This window comes from Phoenix dactylifera, chromosome 13 (assembly GCF_051530095.1).
Source record: "Phoenix dactylifera cultivar Ajwa chromosome 13, Ajwa_hap1_PhDact_Kaust_v1.1, whole genome shotgun sequence".
NCBI lineage: Eukaryota > Viridiplantae > Streptophyta > Magnoliopsida > Arecales > Arecaceae > Phoenix > Phoenix dactylifera.
Window position 1 is genome coordinate 18,455,055 of NC_143202.1, and position 27,526 is coordinate 18,482,580.

At 38.8% G+C, this 27,526-nt stretch overlaps 2 protein-coding genes across 2 annotated transcripts; one reads left to right on the forward strand and one right to left on the reverse strand.

The window, feature by feature from the left end:
- Positions 1–383: 383 nt before the first annotated feature.
- Positions 384–2,445, forward strand: PSAL (photosystem I subunit l). The gene is made up of 2 exons (XM_008815285.6): positions 384–656; positions 1,843–2,445. The coding sequence occupies exons 1-2, from the start codon at positions 489–491 to the stop codon at positions 2,332–2,334; spliced, it is 660 nt and encodes a 219-aa protein (XP_008813507.3). The 5' UTR covers positions 384–488; the 3' UTR covers positions 2,335–2,445.
- A 1,188-nt stretch (positions 2,446–3,633) lies between these two features.
- TIF3H1 (translation initiation factor 3 subunit H1) lies at positions 3,634–17,062 on the reverse strand. Its single transcript, XM_008815284.5, has 12 exons — positions 16,927–17,062; positions 16,712–16,791; positions 13,731–13,847; positions 13,485–13,588; positions 12,607–12,673; positions 9,871–10,004; positions 9,737–9,785; positions 9,414–9,485; positions 9,224–9,325; positions 9,063–9,130; positions 5,177–5,329; positions 3,634–3,905 (listed from the first exon to the last, which is right to left on the reverse strand). The coding sequence occupies exons 1-12, from the start codon at positions 16,934–16,936 to the stop codon at positions 3,848–3,850; spliced, it is 1,014 nt and encodes a 337-aa protein (XP_008813506.3). The 5' UTR covers positions 16,937–17,062; the 3' UTR covers positions 3,634–3,847.
- Between the last annotated feature and the right edge of the window lie 10,464 nt (positions 17,063–27,526).

Below are 27,526 nucleotides of genomic sequence, written 5' to 3' on the forward strand. Positions count from 1 at the left end.
TATAAACTTTCACAAAATGCACACCGTCTTCAACTATACTGGTCAATACACGCTTGCAGACATCATGTTAATTGTTTTCTCCATTTCCTTTTTACCAAAATGTAGGTCTTTGCAGCTACGTTTGTCAACTGTGCTTGGTGCATAAGTTTGGCACTTAGCGGGCAATAAGATCCCCAACGAGGCCAAAAGAGTGAAGTTAATTAGAAAATCTTTGATGGGGAGCTCCATTTCACTGATGTTGGACAACTGGCAGATTTCCATTAGACCATGTGGCAGAAAGAATCTAAGGTGAGCATGCATCCTTCTACAGGATAAGGATAGGATTGCAGACACCACCCAACCAATGAGAAGCACAAATTATTATACACCTCATCCTACCAGAATCTAAGCTTTCAGGTACAGCCATTCAGTTTTAGGAGAAGCCAATTCTTTCTAAACATTTTTATTTCTATCATCTGCAATTACGCTCGCAAGTCAAAGTGCAGACAATGGCCACGGCAACAGCCTCTCCCATGGCCAGCCAACTGAAGAGCAGCTTGCTCTCGATCGGCACTAGGGGTCTCGTCACCCCCAGGGGCATTTCCGGATCGCCATTGAGAGATATGAATTCCAGAAAGAGGCCTTGCCTCACAGTTAAGGCCATCCAGTCCGAGAAGGTGAGGAAAAAAATATAAGACTTTTGCCTGTGAGTTTTATTTATTTCAGGATTTCTTCTTCTAAATTAAGAATAGCATACGAAGTCAATGGAGAGTGGGTGTTCTCGTTTAATGAGTTGAATATGATCATATACATACAAGCATGCATGCATACATACATACTCATTTTATTGGGATTCGTCTCTACTATAATCGGTTTCCAGAATATATACTCACTGTAGACTGCATACTTGAAAGGTGTTTACTAAACAACATTCATTAGATTGCTAGGTAACTAGTCATTCCATAGCACTAAAGTGACTTATTTGGTTCAGTTATACTTCCTAAAAAATTTCATGGTTGCAGCAAATAAATTAGAATAGGTTGATGCATGCACCCAGGAATTCAGGTCTCTCAGGTTCCACTAGTTATATGATTTCTAAATTTTGCATGAAGTGAGACTGAAATTATGGAAAGAAATAGTTTTCGAAACACTGACCCAGGTCGATTGCCAAATCCTACTCAACAGGATATATGCTCTTTATTAGATTTGAAATATATCTAAAAGTTTGGAGCGTTAAAAATACATGATTTTTAATTTTTAGACAATTCAGATATTATATATCAACAATCAACTGTGTGAATTTTCATTTCTGACAAATTATTATTATTTCTAACCTCCTTCTGGAATTTCATTAAGAAAAAACCTTATCCTGAAAAAGATTAATAAAATCCAAATGTTATGAAAATGCTATTTGATATTCTGAACCTGGAATCTCCTCCATTGGAAGAGGGTGAGATTAAGTATTTAGATGCCAAACAGTATTCTATCTTTAACCTCCTGGAAAACACCACATTTATCACTTCATGATTTGGGTTTTAGTTTGAGTTCTCGGCTATCCTAAGCTCATTTATAAACAATATCTATTAGATTGGAAGTACTGCAAGTCGTTTAACCTCTTCATTCAGAGTCCTTAAATGCTCAGAAGAATCTTAAAAGGATGCTGCAAAATTGCATGCGCTTTAACTTCACTTAGAGCCAACAAAGTTGGTATCATACCATCAACTGCTGATCTCCAAGGTGTAACAGAGCGGGTCTAGTGCTGATATATATATATATATATATATATATATATTTTACCTCAGCTAAGAAATTAGGACTAGTTCACAAAGAGATGACATTACATGTAAATTTCGAGTTGTGCAGCCAACTTATCAAGTAGTCCAGCCCATCAATGGTGATCCATTCATTGGAAGCCTCGAGACTCCGATCACGTCGAGCCCACTGGTCGCTTGGTACCTCTCCAACCTCCCGGCCTACCGCACGGCGGTGAGCCCACTGCTCCGGGGCATCGAGGTTGGCCTAGCCCACGGCTTCCTCCTCGTTGGCCCCTTCGTCAAGACCGGTCCACTTCGTGACACACCATATGCAGGAACTGCCGGATCACTGGCCGCCGGTGGGCTTGTTGTGATCCTCAGCATCTGTTTGACCATGTATGGCATTGCATCATTCAACGAGGGCGAGCCATCCACAGCACCATCACTGACGCTAACTGGCCGGAAGAAGGAGGCCGACAAGCTGCAGACCGCCGACGGGTGGGCACAGTTTAGCGGCGGGTTCTTCTTTGGAGGCATCTCTGGGGTCTTCTGGGCTTACTTCCTCCTCTATGTCCTTAACCTCCCCTACTTCGTTAAGTAGAATGACTGTCTTCATTCTCAGAATAGTATTTGTATTTGTCCACTTGGAAAGGACTGAAATGTGCAGGCAACCTTTGGATTATCAAGGACCAATAAGCAAACATTAAATCCACGCAGAAATGAACGAGAAGAGTGATGCTTTCTTGCATGAATAAGAAGAGTGACAAGAAGGTTTGGAGATGTTAAAAGAGCAACCATTTTAAAAATATTCCCCCGCATCAATAAAGAAATAACAAGGCTACATGCTTATGATCCTCTCCTGAGGAAGCGGATATTAAGGAAGAAATGAGAGGATCAACCAAAAGTACGCATTGGAAATTTCATGCTGCTTTACAACCTTGTCATCTGGCTATGAATATGACAAGAATTAGATTGAGCAGCCTTGGCAACGCCTGGAAGTGTCTCAAATGAGTAGTAGTTATTAGGATAGTTGAAATTGAGGAATAAACCAAAAGATCATGGAGCGAAATCATCCAGCAAAATTTAGGTAGCCAACATGTAGTCATGTTGCACCTAAAGGAGGTTTTATATATAGGTTCACAAGATCTGAGAAGACCCCTCAAGGAGAGGTGTTCTAAGTCTGTGTTTAGGATGTCTAAGCCTTTCTTTTTAGAAAAGAAGAAAAAGAAGAAAACCTACATTAAGATAGACCAGGAAATGTGAGAAAGGTGTTGAAAATACTTGTAATAACAATGCAGATAGCTTGTAATATAAATAATTAGCAAATATGAACTTATATTGCGAACCCAAATAGTTGGGTGGAGCAAATCCACATGATTAAAGGTCGTAGTCACCTGCACATTGTCATAGCATTTGACATGATTAAAGGCTGGAAAATTATGCATGGTTAAAGGTTCTTTACAACCTAATTTCTATGATCAAAGGGAGCTTCACCCAAGAGAAGAAAAAGGCTCGCCCCCTTTGATTTGTTTGGCTTGCATCGCCTCACTTAGCTCCAAGCAAATACAAGAGAGAATATAAAAGCATCTTTCGTCATAAAAATATTGGAGCAAGAAAACTATGTTTCAGTTTTTATTGTTCCCAACAACAACAAACTTTCTTTGGAGCATCAAAGGGGGCAGGATGGGGATTTTTTGCTATTGGACAAAATGTTCTTAGGTTCAAGTTTGGGATACATATCCAGAAGTGTTTTTCTTCCAGAGAAAGCAACTTTACCAAGTAAATTTCTCATGACAGATGATTTGCCTTTGTAAAGTTCACCAAGTTGTCCGCCAGTGAAATTTGGAAGTGGGAAAGTTTACACATACCTCCCCCTAACTAATCCAAATTAAGCAGCCACTTTGAAAGGATATCAATATTAGTTCCAATACAAAATTCTCGCCACAGAAACTGAAGATAACAGTTTACAATGTTGACATTAGACTTCTCACAATATAAAATTTGATGACACTGAACATGAGACCAAAAAAATAACAAAAATATCATGAGGAAAAAGGTGACTTTCCACAGGTCAAACTATGATTTACTTGAACACATGATGTACATCCTTTCGGTCAATTATCTTGCAAAGCCTTCATTAGAAATAATTTGTTGAAACTCTGACCCGCAACCCTGCAATTTTTAATTTTATACAAGCTGTCATCATCATCATCAAAAAATTATAATCCTGAAACAAGCTTCACATAAAGATGTATCCTGTTTAAGTCTCATCAATTTCATGCTACCGGCAAGAAGTTTGTGTAGCACCATGAATGAATATCAACAATTGAATCATTGACTGGAAAACTTTTTGTTACAATTCAGAACATGCATAAACTGAAACCACTGAGAATGTTATGCCCAAAAAAAGTAAATAATTAAATAAATGGCAGAAACAAGAAACAAGAAACAAGATAATGATATAGGAAGAAAATATTCTTGAGAATTCTACTTAGTAGAACTACATTTCGAGAGAACATCAAAACCATGCATAAGGCATCTTTTTTGCATCTTCTAGAAAGCAGAACCCTTCCCAAAAAATGAAATAGACAGAGGAATGATTTTGACAAGATGGATACCAGAGAGAGAGAGAGCAACCTAGAAAAATGGCACTATATTATTTTTCAATGGTAAAAACTAAAGATAACATAGCAATTCCACCATAATTGAAACTAAATAGCCATGTTTCAAAGAAAAAAAACTAAACAGGCCATATTATATGACACATTTGAAATTTTTTCATTACCCAAAAACCAAGAATTACATGAGGTTTCAATTTGGTTCCTTTAAATATCTGATGTCCCCAGATGTGTGTAGCGCAGTTGTATTTAATGGAGAGCTAAAATACACTCCAGTAAATGCACATCTTTTAATTTTTATTCAAGCCAACTATTCAACAGTTTACACAGTATTATTGTCTCATTATCTAACTGATGATCAAAGCACCCGAATGGTTGTTCTGGCTACCAATTAAAAAGTGAAGTTGCATACGTGAAATATACTCCCATCATCTAAGCTAAAACATGACAGCTATATATTTACTATATTACAAGCCAATTAAAGTAGCTCCTCTTGTATAATAAATTGCAAGGATGTAGCCATAGGTGTGTCAATTATATGTGTGCATCAAGGTCCATCACTCCATCCCTACTAAATTGCACTTTGACAAATATTTCCCCAGAGAAGTCGGCATGAGACAAGAAGACTACAGCATCTTTCTTTCAGGCACAAACAGATGCAGCATTATAGCTGGAAAAAATAGTATTTGAAATGTTCATGCTTGAAATATAAATCAACTTTGTAGTATTCCACACCAGATGAGAAATACTGATCGACACAGAAACTGAAAGGACTGACACAAGCTTAACATATTACAAGCTGCATCAGTAAATATATTGGCATACCCGTTAATTTGGTTGCAATAGTTAGCAATTTGATTTGTTATGAGATAGCTATCCAAGCGTGACGGCTCGGGTATTGGCTTGAATATGGGATTTGACGGATCCTCCTCAGGCAATGGTTCTTCTCCAGCAGCTTTCCTTGCCATATTCTCCGTCCTATAAAATTAAAAGAGAGGGAATGACAAACAACTTGTTTTCCAAACACACAGGAATGATAATTCCTTCCATCAGTCAGAGAAAAGAACTATCCAACTCAAGGTTTGAAGGATAAAAAGCCATGTCTTAGAAGTTTAATAATTGAACAACAAACTCAAACAACACATTGCTAGTGCAAAAAGACTTTAATACAAGTCATCATTGAAGGTTGCCATCAGGCACGTAGTGGTCCACCTAAATATGGCCTATACATGGCCAAGTAGGTTGCGAAAAGTTCAATTTAGTGGCATGTAGATCCCAATTAGACCGTCAGCCACCAAAAAGTATTAAGGCTTCCAAACAATAATAAAGCATTTTGAATGCTTTTGAGATGTGACTTTTTATATATATAAAAATAGGAAACCCTACTTTACACTCTGTTCAGATGCACAGGGCTGACCTATAATATGAAAGGAATAAAGAGTTGGCCAGTAATCTTTGGTCTTGGAATTACCTCTCAATATCTACCTCAAAAACAGAAATATAAAAAGAACATAATCTCAGGTGCCCTTCGGCATCACTTTTATTTTTTTATTTTCAGAAATAAAAAACAGATATTTTATTTCTATTTCATTTTAAAATTTTAAAAATCTAAACATGGTATAGTCAATTATTTTAAAAATATAAATATGATGATGGCTGCTGAGGCAATAATATTGGCGGCAGTGACAGTAGATACCAGAGTGGTGGTGGTAGCAACAACAATGGTGGTAGGGGCTACAATGATACAGTGGTGATAGCGATGGTGGTGGTTTGGCAAAGGCTATAGTGGTGGTGATATGGCAAAGGTGGTGGGAATGACAGTAGTAGTTGTTGTGAAAGCGGTGGCGGCGGCGGCGATAGTGGCGATGGTAGTAGTAGATATAATGACAGCAGTGATAGTGGTGGTGGTCGACGGTGATTGTAGTGGCAAGATGGCGGCAAGGTGGTGGTGGTACAAATGGTGGTACAAATATGAGCTCCTCATTTTTGAAAATAGTAAAAATAAAATTTCATGCTTTCATTTTTCTAGAAATAATAAAAATTATTTTTTAAAAAAATAGACAATAAAAATAATAGCATCAAATTTTTTTGCTCTGATTTCTATGATTTTATTTTTAAAAATAAAAAGATAAGAAATAAAAGCAATGACAAACCTCCTCTCAATTTCTAACTACTATATAATCACCACATATCGATGTAACCAACAACTTCTAGTATTATTACTGTAATAAATATCATGGCTGCTCCTATCATCATTAAAATTAAGTCATACATCAGATAACGCATGTAAATAGCAAGAAAAACAGAACAAGCTCTATATAAAAATTGGCACCGGAACTGAACCAATCCCTCACTCTTTATTTTTCCTTTTGATTTGAAAATACTTGGCAATTTGTAAAAGGTCCAATCCCTGAAAACTTTCAAATTCCCCTTTCCACATCATCCACCAGACAGGATGCGGTACAAACTCCATGTTTATTTAAACTTCTAAAGATTCTAAAAAGCTATAAGATCCCAAAGAAAAGCATGTTCTGAAGGAAAATCGACATGACCTAAAAGGGCTCCAGATATGTTATAGACAAATACTAATCTCCCATTTGAAAATACAGTAAATCAGCAATGGAGGCAACAACTCTTAGACTCAAGGATATCAGCCTATGTTAAGACATAAAAGAAACAGACACTTTCTGAAAATCACAAGCCATTCATATATGTGCATGAATCAGTATGTTCTCATACATATATGTATATATATTGTAGTAAGTATTAAGTCCAATGCTACACCAAAATTATCAACATAAACAGCAACTTTGGTTTTCATAGTAATTGAAAAGCATAGCCCCTTAAACTGCTGGCCCACTCACATGCAAGAATAAATGCATGCAGAGCAGACAGACCTAGGAGTCCTTTGGTAGTTATCAACCTACCATACAGGTGCAGCCCTCACTATCCAACTAAGTTGAAGGAACCCTAATGTACGCACAAAGTCCCACCTTCATTTCATGCAAAGACTGAATTCTTGGCTAGTTATGGATTTAAAGCCCTATAAAAACTTGGAATTGAAATCTTGTCCTTATCTTTCATACAGCGACTATACCAGTACAGTAAATGGAGATGTATCCTAACTTAGATAGAATCTCATGCATATCATTAAATATTTGCTTGCTTGTACCATGACACATATAATATAATGACGGCAATATTGTTCAAAAGAACTTCAAACTACTCAAAAATGTCTCACCCAACCAAACTGGTGTTTTAATTCTGAATGCGAGGATCTGATTTTCTCTCTCTTTTTCTTTCTTCTCAGATTACCAACCAATATTGACTTTTGGGACTTAATTACCAACCAATACTGACTTTAAAACCTTCAAATGAAAGATTCTAAATTCATCTAGAACGAAGTTGAAAGTACTGCACAACAAATGAATGGAAGAAGGAGAAGGAATGAGGGTGAGATGTAGCCTCGCCTCAAAAGACAAGAAGACAAAATTCTGGGTAGCTTCAGCTCAGTGTGCATAAGTTGAAAAATAAATTAATAACATCAGTTATGCAATATTATATTGAACCAATATGCTGCAGAAGCCAATACATTATGATACAACATGAAACTGCATAGTCCACAAATCATACCCTGATATCATATGGTATGTGATATTGTTAAGTTTATTTTCATTTATCCTGGGAAGCCACTTTCTTTTTGGGTAGATTAGATGTTATTAGCTTCAGGTTGTGTTAAGCTTTCCTACACTTCTTTTGGAGTAAGGCCCTAGTTACTTAATAATCTAAACTGTAGATATTCGATGATGCTTTGTTATTTGTTTACTTCTCCTTACAATGTAATTTATGTGCTGAAGCTCCCAGGGCTGTCAATCAATTGGTATGTCTACATAAACATCCCCTCATCCCAACACACAAAAATAAGAAAACTAAGGTCCGCACTCACGGTACAACCAGTTCAATCCTGGTACAGTATGGATAGTTCGGGGTGGTACGACAGTCCATGAAAAAAACCCATAGGTAATATCAGCCACATCCACCCATTGTCTCCCTCTCTCTCTATCATCTTATAAGACAAACTGTAGGAATGGAATCAAGAAAATTGGCTGATTTTATCTAGCTTTAGGACTTTGCGACCCACTTGTCACTTTTCTTCTAAATTGCTGCCCTTTATTATTTTTGCATTTCGATCCAAAGGCATGGTATATCTCAACACCCATCCTTTGTCCTGCATGGGAAAAAGTGTTGTCTACCATTTCAAGCATTAGGGTGTTTCCACTATCTTTCTCCATCCTTCCTCCTTATTTGCTGCATGCATCATCTATATCTTTAAATTTACCTTTCTTAAATTGTGCATGACCGCTTCTGTACCATGCCCTACCCCACCCATTATATACCTGCCCACTTTAGTGCCCTCAACTCTCCTTTTCTTAAAATATATGTGTTATCATCTTGTAACATTTACATGGGGAAACTTAATTTAATGCATGTTCAAGTCCTATAACAACAACTTCAAGTGCTTAATTCTCAAAATTAGTAATCCTGTTTTTGGTGGCAGACATAACTTGGTCTTACTTTTAGGGGCCATTTTACTGAATTGAATGCACGAACTTAAAATTGGATGTTTAGTAAATGCTCTCGAATTGATAATAGAGACCTACAAACCCTGTGATGATACAATAATACAAGTTGGATATGTGATTGCACTTACCTTCGCTTCTGAAGCCATGCTTGTTGCTGCGCTTGTTGTCGTGAGAGATTCCGATAATAATATTGGAACTGAAGGGGGAATAGAGTATTTAATGGAACAGAGTTGACAACTGATTGCATCATGAGAGCTATAAAAAAAGCACTTAAGAGGACATATCAAACCTTATTTTGTTCAGAATTAACATCTTCCATGCATTCAATCAAAAATTCCAAGTTTCTTTCCATATATGGAGCAGTGGATAATTTTAGACGATCATAATCACACTGTCACAGAAAATTTGGCATGTTATTAATTAAAAAAGAACAGGATGAGAATTAATGGAGCTCCTGCTTATAGGACAAATTATCAGACCTGAGTAACAGGGGATTCAGGCTCCAGTTCTGTCATGAATGTACTAATAAGTGCAGAGTTAGAAACTTTAATCTGCAAGGCAGGAAATATATGAACTATAAGAGAAAGAAATGAAGAATACATGCTTCCCCAAGGACCTATCGTAAGAGAAAACGATGGAGACTATATGCTTTCCTAAAGACCTCTTAAACATGGCAAGTCAGAGGCATATTTACCAGAAAAAGATTCAAAAGCATATGCATATCTGCAGCTTCCTAATTCAAGAAATACATAAAATACAAATCCGGCTATCTAAAATGAAAGAACACACAGAAACAACATACAGGTATTTCCTCAAAGACATCCACCCATGACAATTTCTTTTCCCGCAACCTACAATAGAAAAAAAGCAGTTGCATGAGGATGTCATTACAGGTCATGTTTGTAAATAACTGAACCTAGAACAATTAACCCATACTTTTCTCCAGTAAAGTTGTTCTTTCGGTAAAGATCCATAAATGAATCTGTGAGCTTCAAGGCCTTGAGAGCTAAAACCCCTAGATTGGACCTTGATGGGTCATATACAATGCAAACACATCGTCGAATATTCTCCTGCATAAAAGGTGTCATCCAAATTAGCAAAACAATGGCACGAAATCACTAAAATGAAGATAATTGTATCATGACCATCACCTCAATGACACAATAAAACCCCAAGCAACCAGCACATGTATATAATGTATCATCACAAGAACATTTCTACTTAATGCCAGATTAAAAGAACAAAACAAGTTCCAGCCAGCATCCCTAAGTATTTGGGTCTAGGTATCCATGCCTAGATAATTGAGAGCTTGCTACATATCAAAACCTAACTGATAGAAGTGCCCAACATCTAAGAACGCCATTCAAATTGACATAAGAGTCAAATATTGTCTAATTTCTTGTTCTGTGATACTTAAATCACCTTAGTACAATTCAAGCTAGGAATCCATATTTTAGGACAACAAACTTCTCATCAGCATAAAACTCAAATTTTCTTTAAATTCTTTCAAATGAAAAAGTATTGTGCCCCTTCTTTCTTAAATAACTTCATATTTTATTATACTTAGACACATCAATTCAAGATGTATAATAGGCCCGTTCATGGTCTGCTGAACCGACCGGTACCAGTCGGTGTACCGGTCGGTTCAGCCCGTACCGGACCGGTGCCGACTGGCACCGGTCCGGTACAGGGGTATAAAATGTTTCCGACCCAAACTGGGTCGGAATCGATTGGTTCTGTACCTGGACCGGTGCGAACCGGCCCGGTACAAGCCGGTACCGGTGCGAACCAGCCCGGTACAAGCCGGTACCGGTGCGAACCGGCCCGGTTCGCACCAGTCCAAGCCACACTTTCCCCGCGCGGGGGTGCGCGGGGAAGAGCGCCCGCGCGCGGGGCAGCGCGCCCCACGCGCGGGGAAGAGCGCCCACGCGGCTGGAGCCCGCGTGGGCCTCTTAATGCCACAGAGTGGCATTTAAAGCCACTCTGTGGCATTTGTTTTTTTTTTTTGAAAAACGCGCGCGGACGCGCGAGCGGAGAATGCGCGCCCGCGCGCGATTCCCCGCGTAGGAACCGCACCCGCGCGCGATTCCCCGCAGGGAAACGCGCCCGAGCGCGGTTCCCCACGCGGGGCACCGTGCCCACGCGGGCTGGCAGCCCGCGTGGGGGCATTAAATGCCACTCTGTGGCATTTGACGCGTCCGCGCGCGTCCGCGGACGCGCGCGGACGCTTTTTTTTTAATTGGGAAACGCGCGCGGACGCTCGAGCGGCGCGCGCGACCGCGCGTGTTTCCCCGCGTAGGAAACGCGCCCGCGCGATTCCCAGCAGGGAATCGCGCCCGAGCGCGGTTCCCCGCGCGGGGCACCGTGCCCACGCGGACTGGCAGCCCGCGTGGGGGCATTAAATGCCACTCTGTGGCATTTGAAGCGTCCGCGCGCGTCTGGGACGCGCGCGGACGCGTTTTGTTTTTTTTTTTAATTTCCGCGCGCGCATGGCCGCGCGCGCGGCTCCGGTTCGGTACCGGTGCCGGTGCTCACCGGTACGCCGGTACAATCGGTTCTGCGAACCTTGGGCCTGTTGATATCAAATTTCAACCCACCCCAGTTCACCAGCAAAGTCCCTTGCCAAATCCAATTCTGACCCCAGATAAGCCTCATCTCAAGTCGTAGAGGACAGTAATTAATTCTATTTTTACCATTTCATTCCTACTGAGATATAATTCAATGTGAATAAGGTTTACTTGGATGTTTCTTTCTCTTACAATGACCATGTAAACAAATCCAAGTCCCTACAGTTATGAGGAGGCCCGCTTTGATCTTTTTTGCTCCTTGTATCACCTACCAAATGTTTCATGGTGCATGCAACTACCATCTAACACTGTTCTCCATCACTATATTCCATATTGGTACTGTCCTCTGCTATGTTCATTCGTGTACCTAGTTATTTATCCTCCATATATCAACCATGCAAACTTTAACATTCAACATAAGATAGTGCTCATCTTATAAGCTGAACCATTCTCATTGCAAAACATTCTTCAGCATTACAGTAACCATGGTATGTCGTACCAGCCCAAATCGGACGATACGGGGTGTACCATACCATACCGTTTGGTACTAGTACTTGGTACGGGTGGCGTACCGACACTCGATACGCCAAAAAAATTTTGTACCATACCGTACCGACATTGTTCTAGTGTGACACTAGTACGAGGTTTGGTATCGAGACGACGAACCTTGACAGTGACTTTGACTTTAACCTTCATTAAATATAGTAATCACAAAGACTTATGAATACCACTCCAGTTGATCCATCTTACTCTTCGTAACAATTTCAGCCATTAAACTAAGAAAATAGCTAGCAGAAAGGAAAGGAAAAAGTTCCTCTACCAAAACAACAGAAGAATCCCAAAGAAAATATGAAGAATTTTGCTACCTTCTTTGTATAATTCTCACTGAAAAAGGAACTTATAAGGAAAATATGGGAAAATATTTACATTATCCTATCCAAGTATGTGATGCAAATTCCCAGCCAATCAGATCTAGCTATCCATCAATTCATTTAACATCAATGAAACAATCTCGAAGTTCGGAATTCTTCTAAAGACAAGCAGTTACAATAAAATCAAGAAGAAACTATATTACAAATAACTGACACCAAGGTTTTTGCATCACCTGATAATTCATGAATGTTTCAATCAGCTCCACAGTCTGAAAAGATCCCAGCAAAGTTGACTGATACCTGAAAATTGAGTTCAACCACCAAATGGAGCAAACAAGAGATTAAAAGAAAAACACAATGACATATCATATTAAGAGCTACTAATGTTGCCATTTCAAATAAGAATTTTAAAAAAAAAAATATTTGCTGCGTGCACAGAACAAGTATTAAATTTCTGAAACAATGATCAGAACATGAACTAACTAAAGGCTGAGTTTTTTTCACCACGTTAAAAAATACATGCTAGTGATTTTTTCTTCACAAGCATTTATTTAAATATACTATAATGTATACCATGTACAGGCTATAATTTCTTCATCATAATCAAAAAATTCATGTATGAGCCTGTTACCTGGAAAGATACTGCAAATGTCAGTGATCCTCCTCCTGATATTAGTTTTACTGCTAGTTATTATTAGCCCAACTGGTAACCCCATAATTTAAGGAAAGATCTACATCCCAGCATGCCACATTAATGTCACAACAATTAACGTTTTCCAAGGGTTTAAGATTTTTTTCATTTGAATTTCAAAATGTCATTGAGTAACAAGTAATAGTTAATATTCTTCCAGGGCTATATTAAAGATTATGAGCTCAATTAACCTCAATTATACTTGTATCAAAACTCTAAAATATTCACAAACTATGAATTGCATAAGTGATGTCCATAATGGCATTTAATTTTAAGACTTGAAAGAATGGCAGATTGTGGGTATTATTTTTTACGACATAGTGATGAACCTCACATCATCTGTCAATCACAACTACAGAAAGACAGCATACGGAAGCCTTCCTAGTAATAATTCCAAAAGATAAAAAAAAATGAGCATACCATCCTACAGTATTATTGTCTACATTGACCTCTCTTAAGCATCTCATCATTTCAAGCTGATAATTGGCCCCATCTGCTTCGATCTGCTCATCTTCTTCTCTAATCTGCACATGTTAGTACAAGGAAAATCAACAGCACAGAAAAGACAGAGATAACCCTCTTAAACATCAACCATCCCCCTCCCTGCCAAATGAAATGCTCATACTCAATTAGTTTGGAATTCAAATTGAACATTTTGTCACATACCGGAAAAGGAAAGCAGTTAGTCACTTCAAGAACACTACCAACATCCAAACCAAGAAGTTGGCCCGTAACCAGCGCTGGCGAGAACTCCTTGCAGTGCTTAATTATCTTTAAGATAGCCTGGATAATGCCAAATGAGAATAATAAAAGAAAATAATTAGCATATTTACTGTTTTGTATAGCTTCCCTCATCATTGGGCCTAACTAGCACATGAAGCAAGAAAATTCGAGAAAGATAAAACAAAAGATATCCATAGCATGCTAATTAAAAGAAAAAAATTACTTTGTCCATAGTTTTAAGCAAGGTTTAAGATATCGGATCATGCTAGGCTACCATACTATACAAAGAGGGAACCAGGATAGTATAGGAGTTCAATATGGTACCATACAGACACATTGTAATGAGTACTATTCCAGGCTTAGCACTCTTACCATGTATTAGTGTGGGGTGTACCGTGTCTTGTCATGCCATACTAGTAAAGTATCAGTATAAGACCCAGTACCAAGCAGTCAAACCTTGGTTTTAAGACTAAAAATGTTCATTAGGATTTTGAATCAAGCTTACTTTATCTTGCACTCCTTCTTATTATTTCAAAAAAATTTGGAAGCGACTGTCATAATGAAGAAAAGTTAAATAAAAGTTTCCTGACATGTTTGACATGGTGCTGATATGCAATCAACATGCTGAAGTGACCAAATGATGCAAACCCATTTAACTACTCATGTAGTCACATAAGCATAATGGGCTCAGCTTAGGTAGAATCTTGACTCAATCTAATGACTTTGAATGGCATAACTAGTCGAGGAAAGCAGAACATTGGATCATTAGGAGAAGATGGCATTCCCACTTCCTGGTTGAAAGCCAGGATTCTTATTTGCGGTTGAACAACCGCTCAGCATCTGATAAGCGAACTATTTTTGCTAGAATTAAGTTTCTGAATCCTGATGAAGCCAGAGTTGTGTACTGACATCATCAATTACACTCCCATAAAAGAATCAGAAAAAAGCATCTCCATCTTCTTGGATCAAAAGAATATGACTAAATATAACAATTCCTGGTTCTCTAATGGTACATGTAGTGTCACATGTTATATACTACGTCGCGGGCTTCTAAAAGTTGTAGCTCCCACTGTATGTATAGTGGAGGACTCAAATATACCAGGCTATGGATGCTAAAATTGTTGCGGCAATCCTTACCTTGATAGAATCATCATTGCACAAGTCTTCTCTCAGGCTTCCAAAGTTAAAACCAACACACTAGCTCCATGGCAAAGATCCTCGAATGTCACACCTTTGGAATCCTCAAATTCCTTCTTAGATCTTAAGCATGGTTCATTATACTAGTATGTACCAACTCATACCGGGCATACGTATTGTGCCAGCATCAAACCAAGACTCCACATAGGAGTGTACCAAGCCTATGCCAACCCTCATACTAAGCATACTGACACTATACCAACATCGTACCGGTATAGGGTCTGATACCAAGAGAGCGAACCTTGGTCCTAAAAAATCACTACAGAGCATTATGAAATACCTATTGAGAACTTAACCTTAGAACATTAATTAACATGATTTAAATTGAGTACAAGGTTTTTATGGCTCCCACAAGACATGAGGATGTTTATGTCGACTCTACACTTCCACTGGAACTCAAACTAGCTAATTAAACTAATTAATGCATGAATTGCTGTGAGTCATCAGCTGTAACCAATATACCAGCTGAATGCTGCACAGAGTAGTGATGAATTGGATCCGGTCTACTCTTTCCTAGAATTAGATGTATATGATATAAACCTCAATATGTATGATATAAACCTCAATACTACCTAACGCCAAAACTACAAAACAGACTTCCCTAATACACCTCCTTCATTAGGTTTTCCAGTCCAACACTATCTAGACTAAACTCAGCCACTACTACAAACCAACTCGACCAAGGGCTTCGAACATAAGCCAACTCAGGACTAACATGGGATGTCATGTAAACATTAGGCCAAAGAAGGAAAAGGCACATGGAATCCAATGCCATGCAAAAAAAAAAAGAGGATTCAACATGGCTGCATGTAGCTTTGGACTTGAGACCTTCTGTTTCAATGTTATATTGAAGATACCTTGCATACCTGCAAGTGGTCTCTAAGCATGGTTCTGAGGTGATATTGGGCCCGGTATAACAAGAGGAAAACAAATGCTTTTGTGCATCAACTTATCAATCTACTAATTGGTATAAGTTTCAACAAATAATAAGATAAACAATGATATATCTCAAAATGACTTTTCTTTTTCTATGCCTCCCATCCATCCAATAATTTTAAGCCTACCTCTCTCCTCCTAACTTATCAGCCCCCGTAAATCCTCATTGCATTTTGAAACCTAATTTTCTACCTGTCAGCTTCTGCATTTCCAGATTCATCCTTTAAAGTTTTATGGCATGTACCTCAGCATCCTCGTCTGTGCTACATTCATCCATGTACATTTACTTTCTTATTTACACAATCCCCATATGAAACCCATAAAACATAACGAACCTAGTTGTTGCCTAGCAATATTTTTCCAATATCCTCACGGGCATCCATCAGTCGCACATTGGCAAACAAAAGGAAACAGATTCAAGTTGCCATCCATCTCAAACTACAACTACTGCCAAGCAGTATCGATAATCTTTGGCCACAATGGAGAAAAAAATAAACAAGAGACATCTTTAAAATAGGTTTCTTCAGCAATTTCCAGCAACTCTCCTATATTAGAACCAAGTTTACAGGCTATGGTCGCCAATTCAATCTTTGAGAAAGAACTAAGCCTATGTAAGGGGAAAAAAAGGTGCTGTGACTCAATTTTAACACCATTGAAATACTAATCTAAAGTATTATCTGATACAAAATAGTAGTGAAGTCATCCAATTGCAACGAGAAATTAAAAAAAAAAAAGAGACGCATAATACATGCAAAAATTGCAACAAAAAAAAGAATCAGTTTGATACTTACCAGCCCTTCCATCTGAACAACTCGGAGAGGCGAAGCCACATCCTCCGACGATACGGCTTGAAGAAAGGATTTCACCATAGCTTCGAAACCAAAACCAGAATCAAAAATTTACCCCAAAAAAAAACTACACAGAAGGATCCAAAAGGAGGATTTATACTGAAATGTACCGAGAAAGAGATCCAAAAACAAAGAAAAAAAAGATGATGTTTTCTTACTATTCGCCATAGGAATCGCAGCTATACGGGAGGAAATAGGTCACGGCAATACCCCAGCAACAAAGGAGTCACCTCTAGGGCTTTTATCTTGGTTTTATCACGACGAGGAGTCGGTCGTGTTAATTCACAACAGCAAACAGCCTTTTTGACAAATAGCAATGCCCCACATGGCCAAATCACATGGCGCCGTATTTTGAAGTTAACCTCATAGAAGACATCTTTGCCGTTCATATGAGATCAGAGGGCAAAGAATGCTCTGATCGAGGGCTCACGCTTAAAATTAAGAGATAAAGCTGCTCAAAATGAAGCAATTGGGGTTTCGGAAACCCTAGATGGGTCTTTTCTCCCGGAAGAGGGGAGACAGACTTCTTCTAATCTTCTCTCAGCTCTTACTGGTTTCTATTGGGGAGAAACCCTAGGATCCAAGATCTAAAGGCATCTCAGAAAGCCAGGGCCATTCCATGGGTTCATGGCTCTTTATGACCAAAAATTTTTCTTTCTTTCTTAACTTATTTTCAGTTGTTGTTGTTTCTTGTGAATTCATGCTGATGACATATATGTAAGCCATCATCCCTACTTGGTTAGTCCTGCATCAATTGCATGTGTCCACATGCTAGACTCAAAAATTTGGATCTAGACGTTTTAGGCAAAATGGACTTCACCATTGGACATCATTTTGATTTTAGTGGGGACTACCTTGATGGAACTAAGAATAGTGCACATAACTATATAAAAATGATGATTCAGAATAGCAAAGCACATGTAATGATGGGAAAAAAAAAAACACATCCTCCAGCAAATAACCATAAAAATTGCAATGAATAGGCTTCTAGGGTCAAGGTTTTTGAAGATAATTGCATCTTGAAATGGTAGTTAAATTTTATGGTCTCTATATATTTGGAAGCTTGCATGTGGCATAGCTGAATGACATTTTATCAGTTCTAGCTATTATGTATCTAAAGTAGGCATGGAATTCTTATTTTAACAAACAAGAGTAGAAATAGGGATTGGTTAGTTGTCATGGTTTATTGTCATGATTATCAGGCTTGCACAAAGAATTGTACTAAAAGATAATTAGGATTTCGCATGTCAATACATATAAATTCAATGTTGCATCAGTTATAATCAAAGTCAATGGTAGAATCTCGTAAAAACATGCTACAACTATAATAGACATTGCTTGCTTATAGTTGGACAAGTGGTGATGATATGTAGCCGAAGTTGTAGGATGTATATGTCATTCTCTCCCTACTTAAATAGAAATCTAACTTTTCACTAAATATATGAGGAACGTCCTCATGATAGTTACGAGGATGAATAGGTTGATTATTTTCAACTTGAGGATGATATTGAATAGGAGAATAATGAAAGTGATATTAAGCTTGACGCTTCTATACTAACTAGTATAGTTGCATGTGTTAATTATTTTTTTCACATATATTTATAAGGTGCTATGCAGAGATTCTTCGTCGTATATAGGTTATGGATATTATGCATAGACCTAGCAATAGATGCTACGAGTAATTTCATATGGAGACATATGTATTTCAAAATCTTCACAATTTATTTAGGGACAAGTATGGTTTGACAAGTACTTGAGACATGATTGTTGAAGAAACAATGGCTATTTGTTTATTACCTTGAGCTATAAAGTTAATAATAGATTTGTTCAAGAACAATTTCAACATTCTAAAAAACTATTAGCAAAGAATTTGTCAAACTTCTTCAAGCACCAGAGAAATTTACATTTGACATGATAATGCCACCACCAGATTGTAAGGAGATGGAATGGTATGAAAAATAGAGTTGGAGGAATAAAACAACAAGCAAAACACAAGAATACACCAGATTTTAACGTAGTTCACCCCAAGTTTGGGCTACGTCCACGAAGATCCTGCTGATGCTTTTCTATTTGTTGAGGAGAGTACAAAAAACAGAGGAAGAGAACAAAAAAAAGAAACAAGGGAGGAAACAGCTAACTCCCAAAGAAAACAACCCAAGAACTCACGTTCTTCTCTTCTTTTTTTTCTCTACAGTGCACTCACAAACCCCACAAATCAGGAAGGAGCCATTATCATTGTTCTCGTCACCTGTTCTGAAATCAGTTGTTCCTTTGTTCTATTGCAGAACCCGCATACATCGGCGTCCCCCACGTAACTTTATCGCATCCTGTTAAGAAGATAAGGTCTTCTACCGTGATTTCAATGGCATGGCGACGTGTGGCATGAAAGATTAGTAGGATGGAGTTGGATACGGCTCCATCGCTTAACAAATCTCCCACTTAGAGACGTGGTCAAAAACTCCACAAACAACGCCTTCATCTCAAGCATAATGCTTGTGAGCATGATGTTGGGTTTTAGCATGTTATAATGCGCAGCGGAAGCTAGGGATTTTAAAAATTTCTTAATAAAGTTCCTATGCATGAAACCCTTTTAAGCCTAGATCACCTTAATGATTATAATCAAATAATATAAAATAAATGCAGAATTAGTAGAATATCTCAAACGCTAATCCAAAGTGTACAATCTCTACGAGGCGTCTAAGTGTCCGCCCTCCAATGGTGATCCACACGAAAACTTGATCAAGACTTTAGCTCCAAAGACTTTTGATCCTTAATGCAGAATTCTTCTAAAGAACTCTAATGGCTTGCTTTCCTTCTTTTCTATTTTTTTTTAGCCTTCTAAAATCACTTCTAATCCTTTTGTCCTAAAGAAGACCACCTTGTCTTGGCTTAGGACACACTAGAAGCAATGCTAGAAAGAAAGAAACTAATGTAAGAAAGAAAGAAGAGAGGAGTGGGGTGGAATTGGAATGATGAAACCCATGGAGTGTTAACCTATTTATAATAGGTGTAGGGATGCATCTCCAAGGGATGCATCCCATCCACACATCCTCTCATGAAAGGGCATCATCTAAAGGGCCATATCAAATAAGAGGAGGTGCAGATCAAGTGAGGAGGTGTATCAAATGATATGTCCTTTCATGTGGTGCCATATTTTGACCAAGTCAACATCACATGCTAATCACATGTCCATCATGTCTCACCTCTTGATCTTGCATGATGATGATCCAAGGGCTCCAATGCAAGGCGCCATTCACTTGACCCATTATGTCTTCATCCAATGGTGGGATTAAGATCCAATGGTCAATTATGGTAGCCATCCTCTAACCCAATCGAATTGGGTTAAACCAACTCTCCATTATGTCTTCATCCAACGGTAGATCAAGATCTAACGGTCTAGATTGAATGATTTATTAAATCTAATCCAATTAGACTCAAACCAAGCCAATTAGGTGCCAACTCTTGGCTAACCCATATTAGAATATGATCTAATCAAATTAGATCAATTAAGAATCAGATTCGAATCCAATTCGAATCATATTCGAATCCAATTCGAATCAGGAGCTAAGGTTTGCAACACCTGCTAGGATGTTCATCTTGCAAACATGATCTAATCCAATTAGACCCTTGATAAGTTTCCTTGTGTGTGACCCATTTGGTTCCATACTTAGCCAGCAATAGGTGTGAGTGCGAGTTGACCCAACTTGATTAGAACTCTTCTAATCGATTTAAGTCCAAACTGCGCGAACCCGAACTTAACAATTAGAATCCTTTCTAATTGGTGATCGAATTAAACTCTTTAATTTGATCAAACCTATAAAACAAGATTGACGTCTAGCAACGTGTCATGTCTATCCGGAAAATATGAAATTTGGTGAAAATACCAAAAATACCCTTCAGTGGCAAGTTACCATGCAATTCAATCCTTTAATCAAACTGCATCCCAAATATGTATATGAGTATGAATATATGTCAAACTCAATTTCATATTCATATTTTTCTCAATCTTTTAATAATAATTCAAATAATGAAATATTAGAAACTCTTTCTAATTTTCATTCTGCTTTGATCAAAGGCTTCCTGAATTATCATATGATTAGAATAAATAGGATGATATCTTCTCTTACTAGAAGTGATTAATTCCTTGTTGACCTACTCATAATCTTCGTACACAATTCACCATATCCAGAAGACCTCGTACATAACTTATTGTCATGAATGAGTGTAAACCAAAATATGGGTTCATGTGCACAAGATACCATGGTGATCTCAGGTCATAGGATCAGTTACACAACTCTCACTAAGAGAATCATCTTTTGACATGTAAGTAAGACTTCATAAGATTTCTCTTTGTAGGTCAATTCAGTGAACTCATTCCTCTAATGAGCACCCACATCTTTGTATTAGTGTCTCCACACAAATGATTGTGAGATCAATCATCCTCTGCATCGAGCATACATAAGACAGGCCAGTCTTTCCGGTAATCATTGATCCCCGACTCAATATACCAATGACTGGGAATATTTAAGATTAGGATTTTAGGATTTTAAGTCTCACTAGTATGATCTCATCATAGTCTTAAAACCATTGCCCTAATCTAAGGAGTTTATCATAAATATAATCAACAGCATATGATAAAACATAACGCCTTTATTCATATTTAAATGTCATGTACATGATTTGGACAAATCAAAAGAAAGAAAACTTTCGCAATACATATTGCGATTGGCTTGTAGGGCATCTACTCTTTCACATGAGCCTCAACATGTACCATAGTTCCATCAAACAAGATCTCAATTCCGTCTTCAGTGTGAAAGACCAAGAGAAGCTGAGCATTCCTTCATCTTCTCAATTGTAACTACCTTGGTTAATATATCTACAAAATTTTTGCTAGTATGGATCTTCATAAAAATAAACTAACCATCCTCTAAAAGAAAGCGGATAAAATGATACCTGATGTCTATATACTTCGTCTTGTATTGAAAATTTGAAATATTGAATTCCTTGCAAAATAAATTGCACTTTGACTATCACGGTGCAATTTAACATCTTTTTGCAGATTTTCTAATTCTGCCATCAGGTTCTTAAGCCATATTAGCTCCTTACATGCCTCCGTTGCTGCAACATACTCGACCTCTGTGGTAGATAAAGCAACTATCTTCTGCAGCTTTGAAGCCCGACTGCTGCGCTGCCCAAAGTAAACACATAACCTGTGGTGCTTTTTCTGCTATCCATATCACCTGCAAGATCTGAGTCCACGAACCTCTGAAGCCTGATCTCTGCGCCTCCATACCATAATCCATGATGACTAGTACCTCTTAAGTACCTAAGAATCCACTTGACAGCTTCTCAATGAGCCTTGCCTGGATTGTTCATAAACCGACTAACTACTCCCACTACATATGCAATATCTAGTCTCGTGCACACCATAGCATACATAAGACTGCCGACCGCTGAGGCATACATTACTTTCTTCATTCAAGCCCTATCATCTGGAGTTTTTGTACATTGATTCTTGCTAAGCTTGAAGTGACTAGCCAACAAAGTGCTAACTAGTTTTGTCTTCTCCATATTGAACCTCTGTAGGATCTTCTCAACATAGCTCTCTTGTGACAACTTCAGCTTTCAGTTTGCTCTGTCTCTAGTGATTCTCATACCAAGTGTTGACCCAAGGTTTGATTTTGATGATCACAAAACTATGAATAATATTTGCTAATGGTTGTGTCTTAGCAAGAAAGATAGAACATGAGTTTTTTGCAGAGAATAAGAGGCATTCACAGATTAAGGGTCGACCCCTTCAATAAAGAAGTCAACCCCAAGCAGCTAATCTCAAGGAAAGAAGAGCAAAGTTCTACGGATGAGTCAACCCCAGGTTCTCAAGAGTCGACCCCAGCAAAAGATGAGTCGACCCCAGACAACCTGCAGAGAAGATTCAGAAGTATGGTTTCTGTCCGACTGAGACCGAGTCGACTCGAGAAGATCATGAGTCAGCCCATGCAGATGCGAGTCGACCCTAGAAGTGTCTCAGACGAAAGACAGAAGGCAACCGAAATAGCCGAGCCTTAGAGTTGACCCAACGCCAACACAAGTCAACCTCTAGACAACATGAGTCGACCCCATAGCAATTGGAGTTGACCCCTCAGGTGTCTCAGAGAAAATTCAGAGAGCAGTTAAAGTCGTAGGCAAGTAAGAGCCGACTCTGGAACTTACCGAATCGACTCGTGAGGAACACTAGTCGACCCCAGAAGAAAGAGAGTCGACTCCTACAAGAAGAGGTAGAAAGACATTTTCAACAACACTGATGCTGAGCCGTCTCCAGAAGAATTAGAGCTGACACCAGCTACAGTCAAGCCAACTTGCAAAATTGCCGAGACGACTCAAAGACGTACAGAACTCCAACGGCTAGTTCTTTCCAGATTTCCAACAGCTCTATTTTTGTGTCTAACAGCTAGTTCTCAGCCTCCACGCCACCCAAAGGTATAAAATGAAGATGAGAATAGGGAGAGAAGTATGAGAGATGACTTAGAATAGATTGGAAAAAGATTTCAAAAAGATTTAGAGAGAAACTTCCCAAGAGCTTAAAAGATCCATTCAAAGAAAAAGAGAGAAGAAGAGTGCATCCGATGGAATCCCAAGCTCTCTCTCCATCTACTTGCTGCCTCTGTGATCCTCAGCTTCGTGCAAAATCAGAAGAAGATCAAGTAAAGGAGAAGCCAAGTTCCTCCAACATCGACTTGAGTTTGAAGGCTTCTATCCTTTACCAATTTGTTTAGATTGCTATATCTGCTTATTTCAAAAGCTTGTATTTGTACTTAAACTCTATTTATATATCTTGTGACTTGATTCAATCAGGGGTTTTGAATCAAGGGGTATTGGTTTGGTTGGTGAGCCAAGGTAAAAACCAACTGGGTTGTTTGAGAGCCCGTAAAACAAATAGTGTAGGTTCTAGTCGACGAGCCTATGAAAACTGACTGGGTTCGTTGTACGCCCGAAAAACAATAAGGTTAGTTGTGCGCCTGTAAAACATCCTGGAAGGTTCTAGTCGGTGAGCCTGTGAAAATGTACCGGGTTTGTTATGCGCCCAAAAAATAACAAGTTGGTTGTGAGCTTGTAAAACAACTGGACTGTAATCCGAGGAATTATAGTGAAATTCCCAAGATATCTTGGGGAGTGAATATAGGTGCAAGGTTGGCACCGAACCACTATAAAACTCTCTGTGTATGATTGCCTTGTTTTACATTGTTTCTCTTGTGCATTTACTGCTTTATCTTAGATCTATTTCAAGTGCACTTACTTTAGCAATCACATTCCGTCTTGCTAAATCTTTGGACTGAATTCAAGTCTTGCACCCAAAGAGCTTTAGCAAGATATCTTTCCACTGCACTTAACTCTAAAACTGATTAAGTTTAAATATGTCAAGATTAAATTTTTTAATTACCCAATTCACCCTCTCCTCTTGGGCTGCATATCTGGGCAACACCAAGGATTTGTTTGGCTGGACCCAAAACTTTTATAGCAAACTCATGTGATAACTCTTTCTTGAGATTTTGGATCTCCTCCATGTTTGATCCTGTAATAAGCATATCATCCACATATAAAAGTAGTATAATATAAGAGTCATCAATTTTTTTAACAAAATAGCAGTGGTCAGCATTGCATCTGGTGTAACCATGCATAGACATAAACCTGTCAAATTTTAAATACCACTGTCTCAGAGCTTGCTTCAAACCATATAGGCTCGTCTTGAGCCTACATATCATCTCCTCTTTTTCTAGACTTTCAAAACCTTCTGACTGATGCACATAAATTTCCTCCTCTAAATTACCATGGAGGAATGCAGTTTTCACATCTAACTGCTCAAGGTGCAAATCCTCTGATGCTACCAAACTCAACACAGATCTAATAGTAGTCAATTTAACGACAGGAGCAAAAATCTCAATGTAATATATACCTTCTTTCTGCTGAAAATCTTTTACAACCAATCTGGCCTCGTACCTCTTAGTGCCATCTTGTTCTTCTTTCAGCCTGTAAACCTACTTGTTATAAAGAGCTTTTTTTCCTGCAGGCAACTGAACTAAATTTTAAGTTTGGTTTGTCATCAAAGAGTCCATCTCTTCATTCATAGCCTTCTGCCAAGCTGTGGTGCTATCAACCTAAAAAATCTCTTCAAAACACTCTGGTTCACCATTATCAATCAACAATAAATAATGTAGAGAAGGAGAATAACGACTAGGAGCTTTAACAGTTCTAGTAGACCTCCTAACAGCAATAGGGGTTTTTTATTTTGTAGGTACTACTCTATTCTCTTGACTTTTCTTTACGCATTTCTCAGAGATCTCCTCAAGCTCTACATACTCCTTTCCATCCTGCTGATCATATCTGTCTTTATATATCACATTTTTATTAAATATGACATCTTTGCTTCTAACGACTTTCCTATTCTCTTCATCCCAGAAGCTATTTTTTCATTCGACGGTTATGGAAGTTTAGTAAAGTCTTCCGTCAAGGTAGCATTTGCCTTCCCGGGAATCATACCCAAAGTCATTATGTCCATATCCAATGAAAATACATTTCCTAGACTTTGCATCCAATTTGTTTCTACATGTAGAATTCTCATTAACATAAGAAATGCAGCCAAAAGTTCTTAGGTGTGGTAAATTTACCTCCGTGCCAGTCCATGCTTCCTCTGGTAATCCTCCATCCAATGGAACTGAGGGTCCTCTGTTTATTAAATATGCAGCAATGTTCACCGCATCGGCCCAAAACTATTTAGGCAGCCCAGCGTGCAATCTCATGCTCCTGGAACGCTCCATGATGGTGCGGTTCATGCGCTCAGCTACACCATTTTGTTGTGGTGTCCCTGGAACTGTCTTCTCTCGCCTGATTCCATTAATAGCATAGTACTCTCCAAACTTCTGCTGCAATACTCTCCTTCATTATCCGACCTCAAGCACTTCAGTTTCAGACCTGTTTCATTCTCAACAAGAGCTCTCCACTTTTTGAACATATCAAATTAGAGCTGATCACGGGCCTTCTGGCCCGCCCAGCCCGCCCAGCCCGGCCCAGAATTTTTCGGGCTTGGGTATTAAAAAAAGGCCCATGGGTCGGGCCTGGGCAAGAAAAGCGGCCCGACCAAAAAAATCGGGCGGGGCCTGGTCGGGCCATTCTGGCCCATTTCCAGATTCCAAACAAAGAAAAAATCGGGCCTGTCGGGTCGGGCCTATCGAGTCGGGCCGGGCTAGACATGCCTAGAACCAGATTTATAAAGTCGGGTTGAGCCTGGACAAAAATTTAAGCCCGATAGTCGGGCCGGGCCGGGCCTGGGTATAGCCATCGGGCCTAATTTCTGCTGTAGAGCCCGGCCTGAAACCAACCCGGCCCGGATTTTGATCAGCTCTACATCAAATACATCATATTTATTTTTTAGGAAATAAACCCACAATTTTCTTGGAGCATCATCTATGAAAGTGGCAGAAGAACCATCAAATGAACATACTTGGGTTGGTCCAAAGACATCAGTATGGACCAATTGCAACTTCTGTGACCGTCAAGGTCGTCTCTATTTCAAGAAGCTCACTTTCTTCTGCTTTCCAAAGACGCAATCTTCACAAAACTCTAGATCCACTGATTTAAGCCCTGAGAGCTTTTCTTTGGAATGCATGATCTTCATTCCTTTTTTGCTCATATGTCCAAATCTGCAATGCCATAATGTTGAATCTGTGCTTCACTCTACAACTGAGATGGAACTCATAGTGCCTTCTGTCACATAAAGCATGCCCTCTTTCTTACCACGAGCAACCACCATAAATCCTTTAATGATATTCCAAGAGTCCCCAACATATATAAGATTTCTTTTAAGACTGGGCACATGTCTCACATCTGTCAGCTTCAAGACTGAACCGCTCGCCATATTTATCTACACATCTCCTTTGCCAATGATGTTATAAGGCTCTCCATCTCCAAGGTAGACATGTCTAAAATCTCCATGGGCATAATGTGTAAGGATGTCTTTCTATGCAGTAGCATGAAAAGAGGCACCAGAATCTATAACCCATTATTCGGCCTGCACATCCAAAGAAAAAAGTAAGGCATCAGTATTAGAAATTTCAGGAACATTTGCCGAAGAGCTAGTCTCCTGTGTAGTGCTCTCTATCTGATTCTTATAAGCCTTGCAGAAGCACCTAGTATGCCCCTTCTTACCACAGTGCCAGCAGCCATGTCCTTTGTCTTTGGTAAACCTTGATTTGCTTCTTCTTGACTTCAATCTACCACGATTCTTTGACCTATACTGTGACCGACCTCTACCCTCCATATGTAGAGCTATCCTTGATGCTTCGTCGGAGGCTTTCTTTCTAATCTCGTCGCTGAGTAGAACACCAACAACATCATCATACTTCAAATTAGATGATTTGGAGGAGTTGCTTAAGGCCATGACCAGCCCGTTCCAGCTTGTTGGCAGGGAGGACAAGATCAATAGAGCTCAGATCTCGTCATCGAAGTGTTAGATGTATGCCCTAGAAGCCAATCTGGCGGACACATTATTAATTGTAGGACATAAATTTGTACTTGACTTTATTATTATTGACTTTATAATAAATGGGCATCTTTTCATTCATATTATTTATGTGTCTATGAATCGTCCAAGGAATTAATAAGATGATGATACATATTCTCAAGAGTTGAGAATTTGAGCCATGTATCATTGGTGATTAATTTCTAAATGCTCCTGATCAATGGATCATCACGAGGACGGTGATC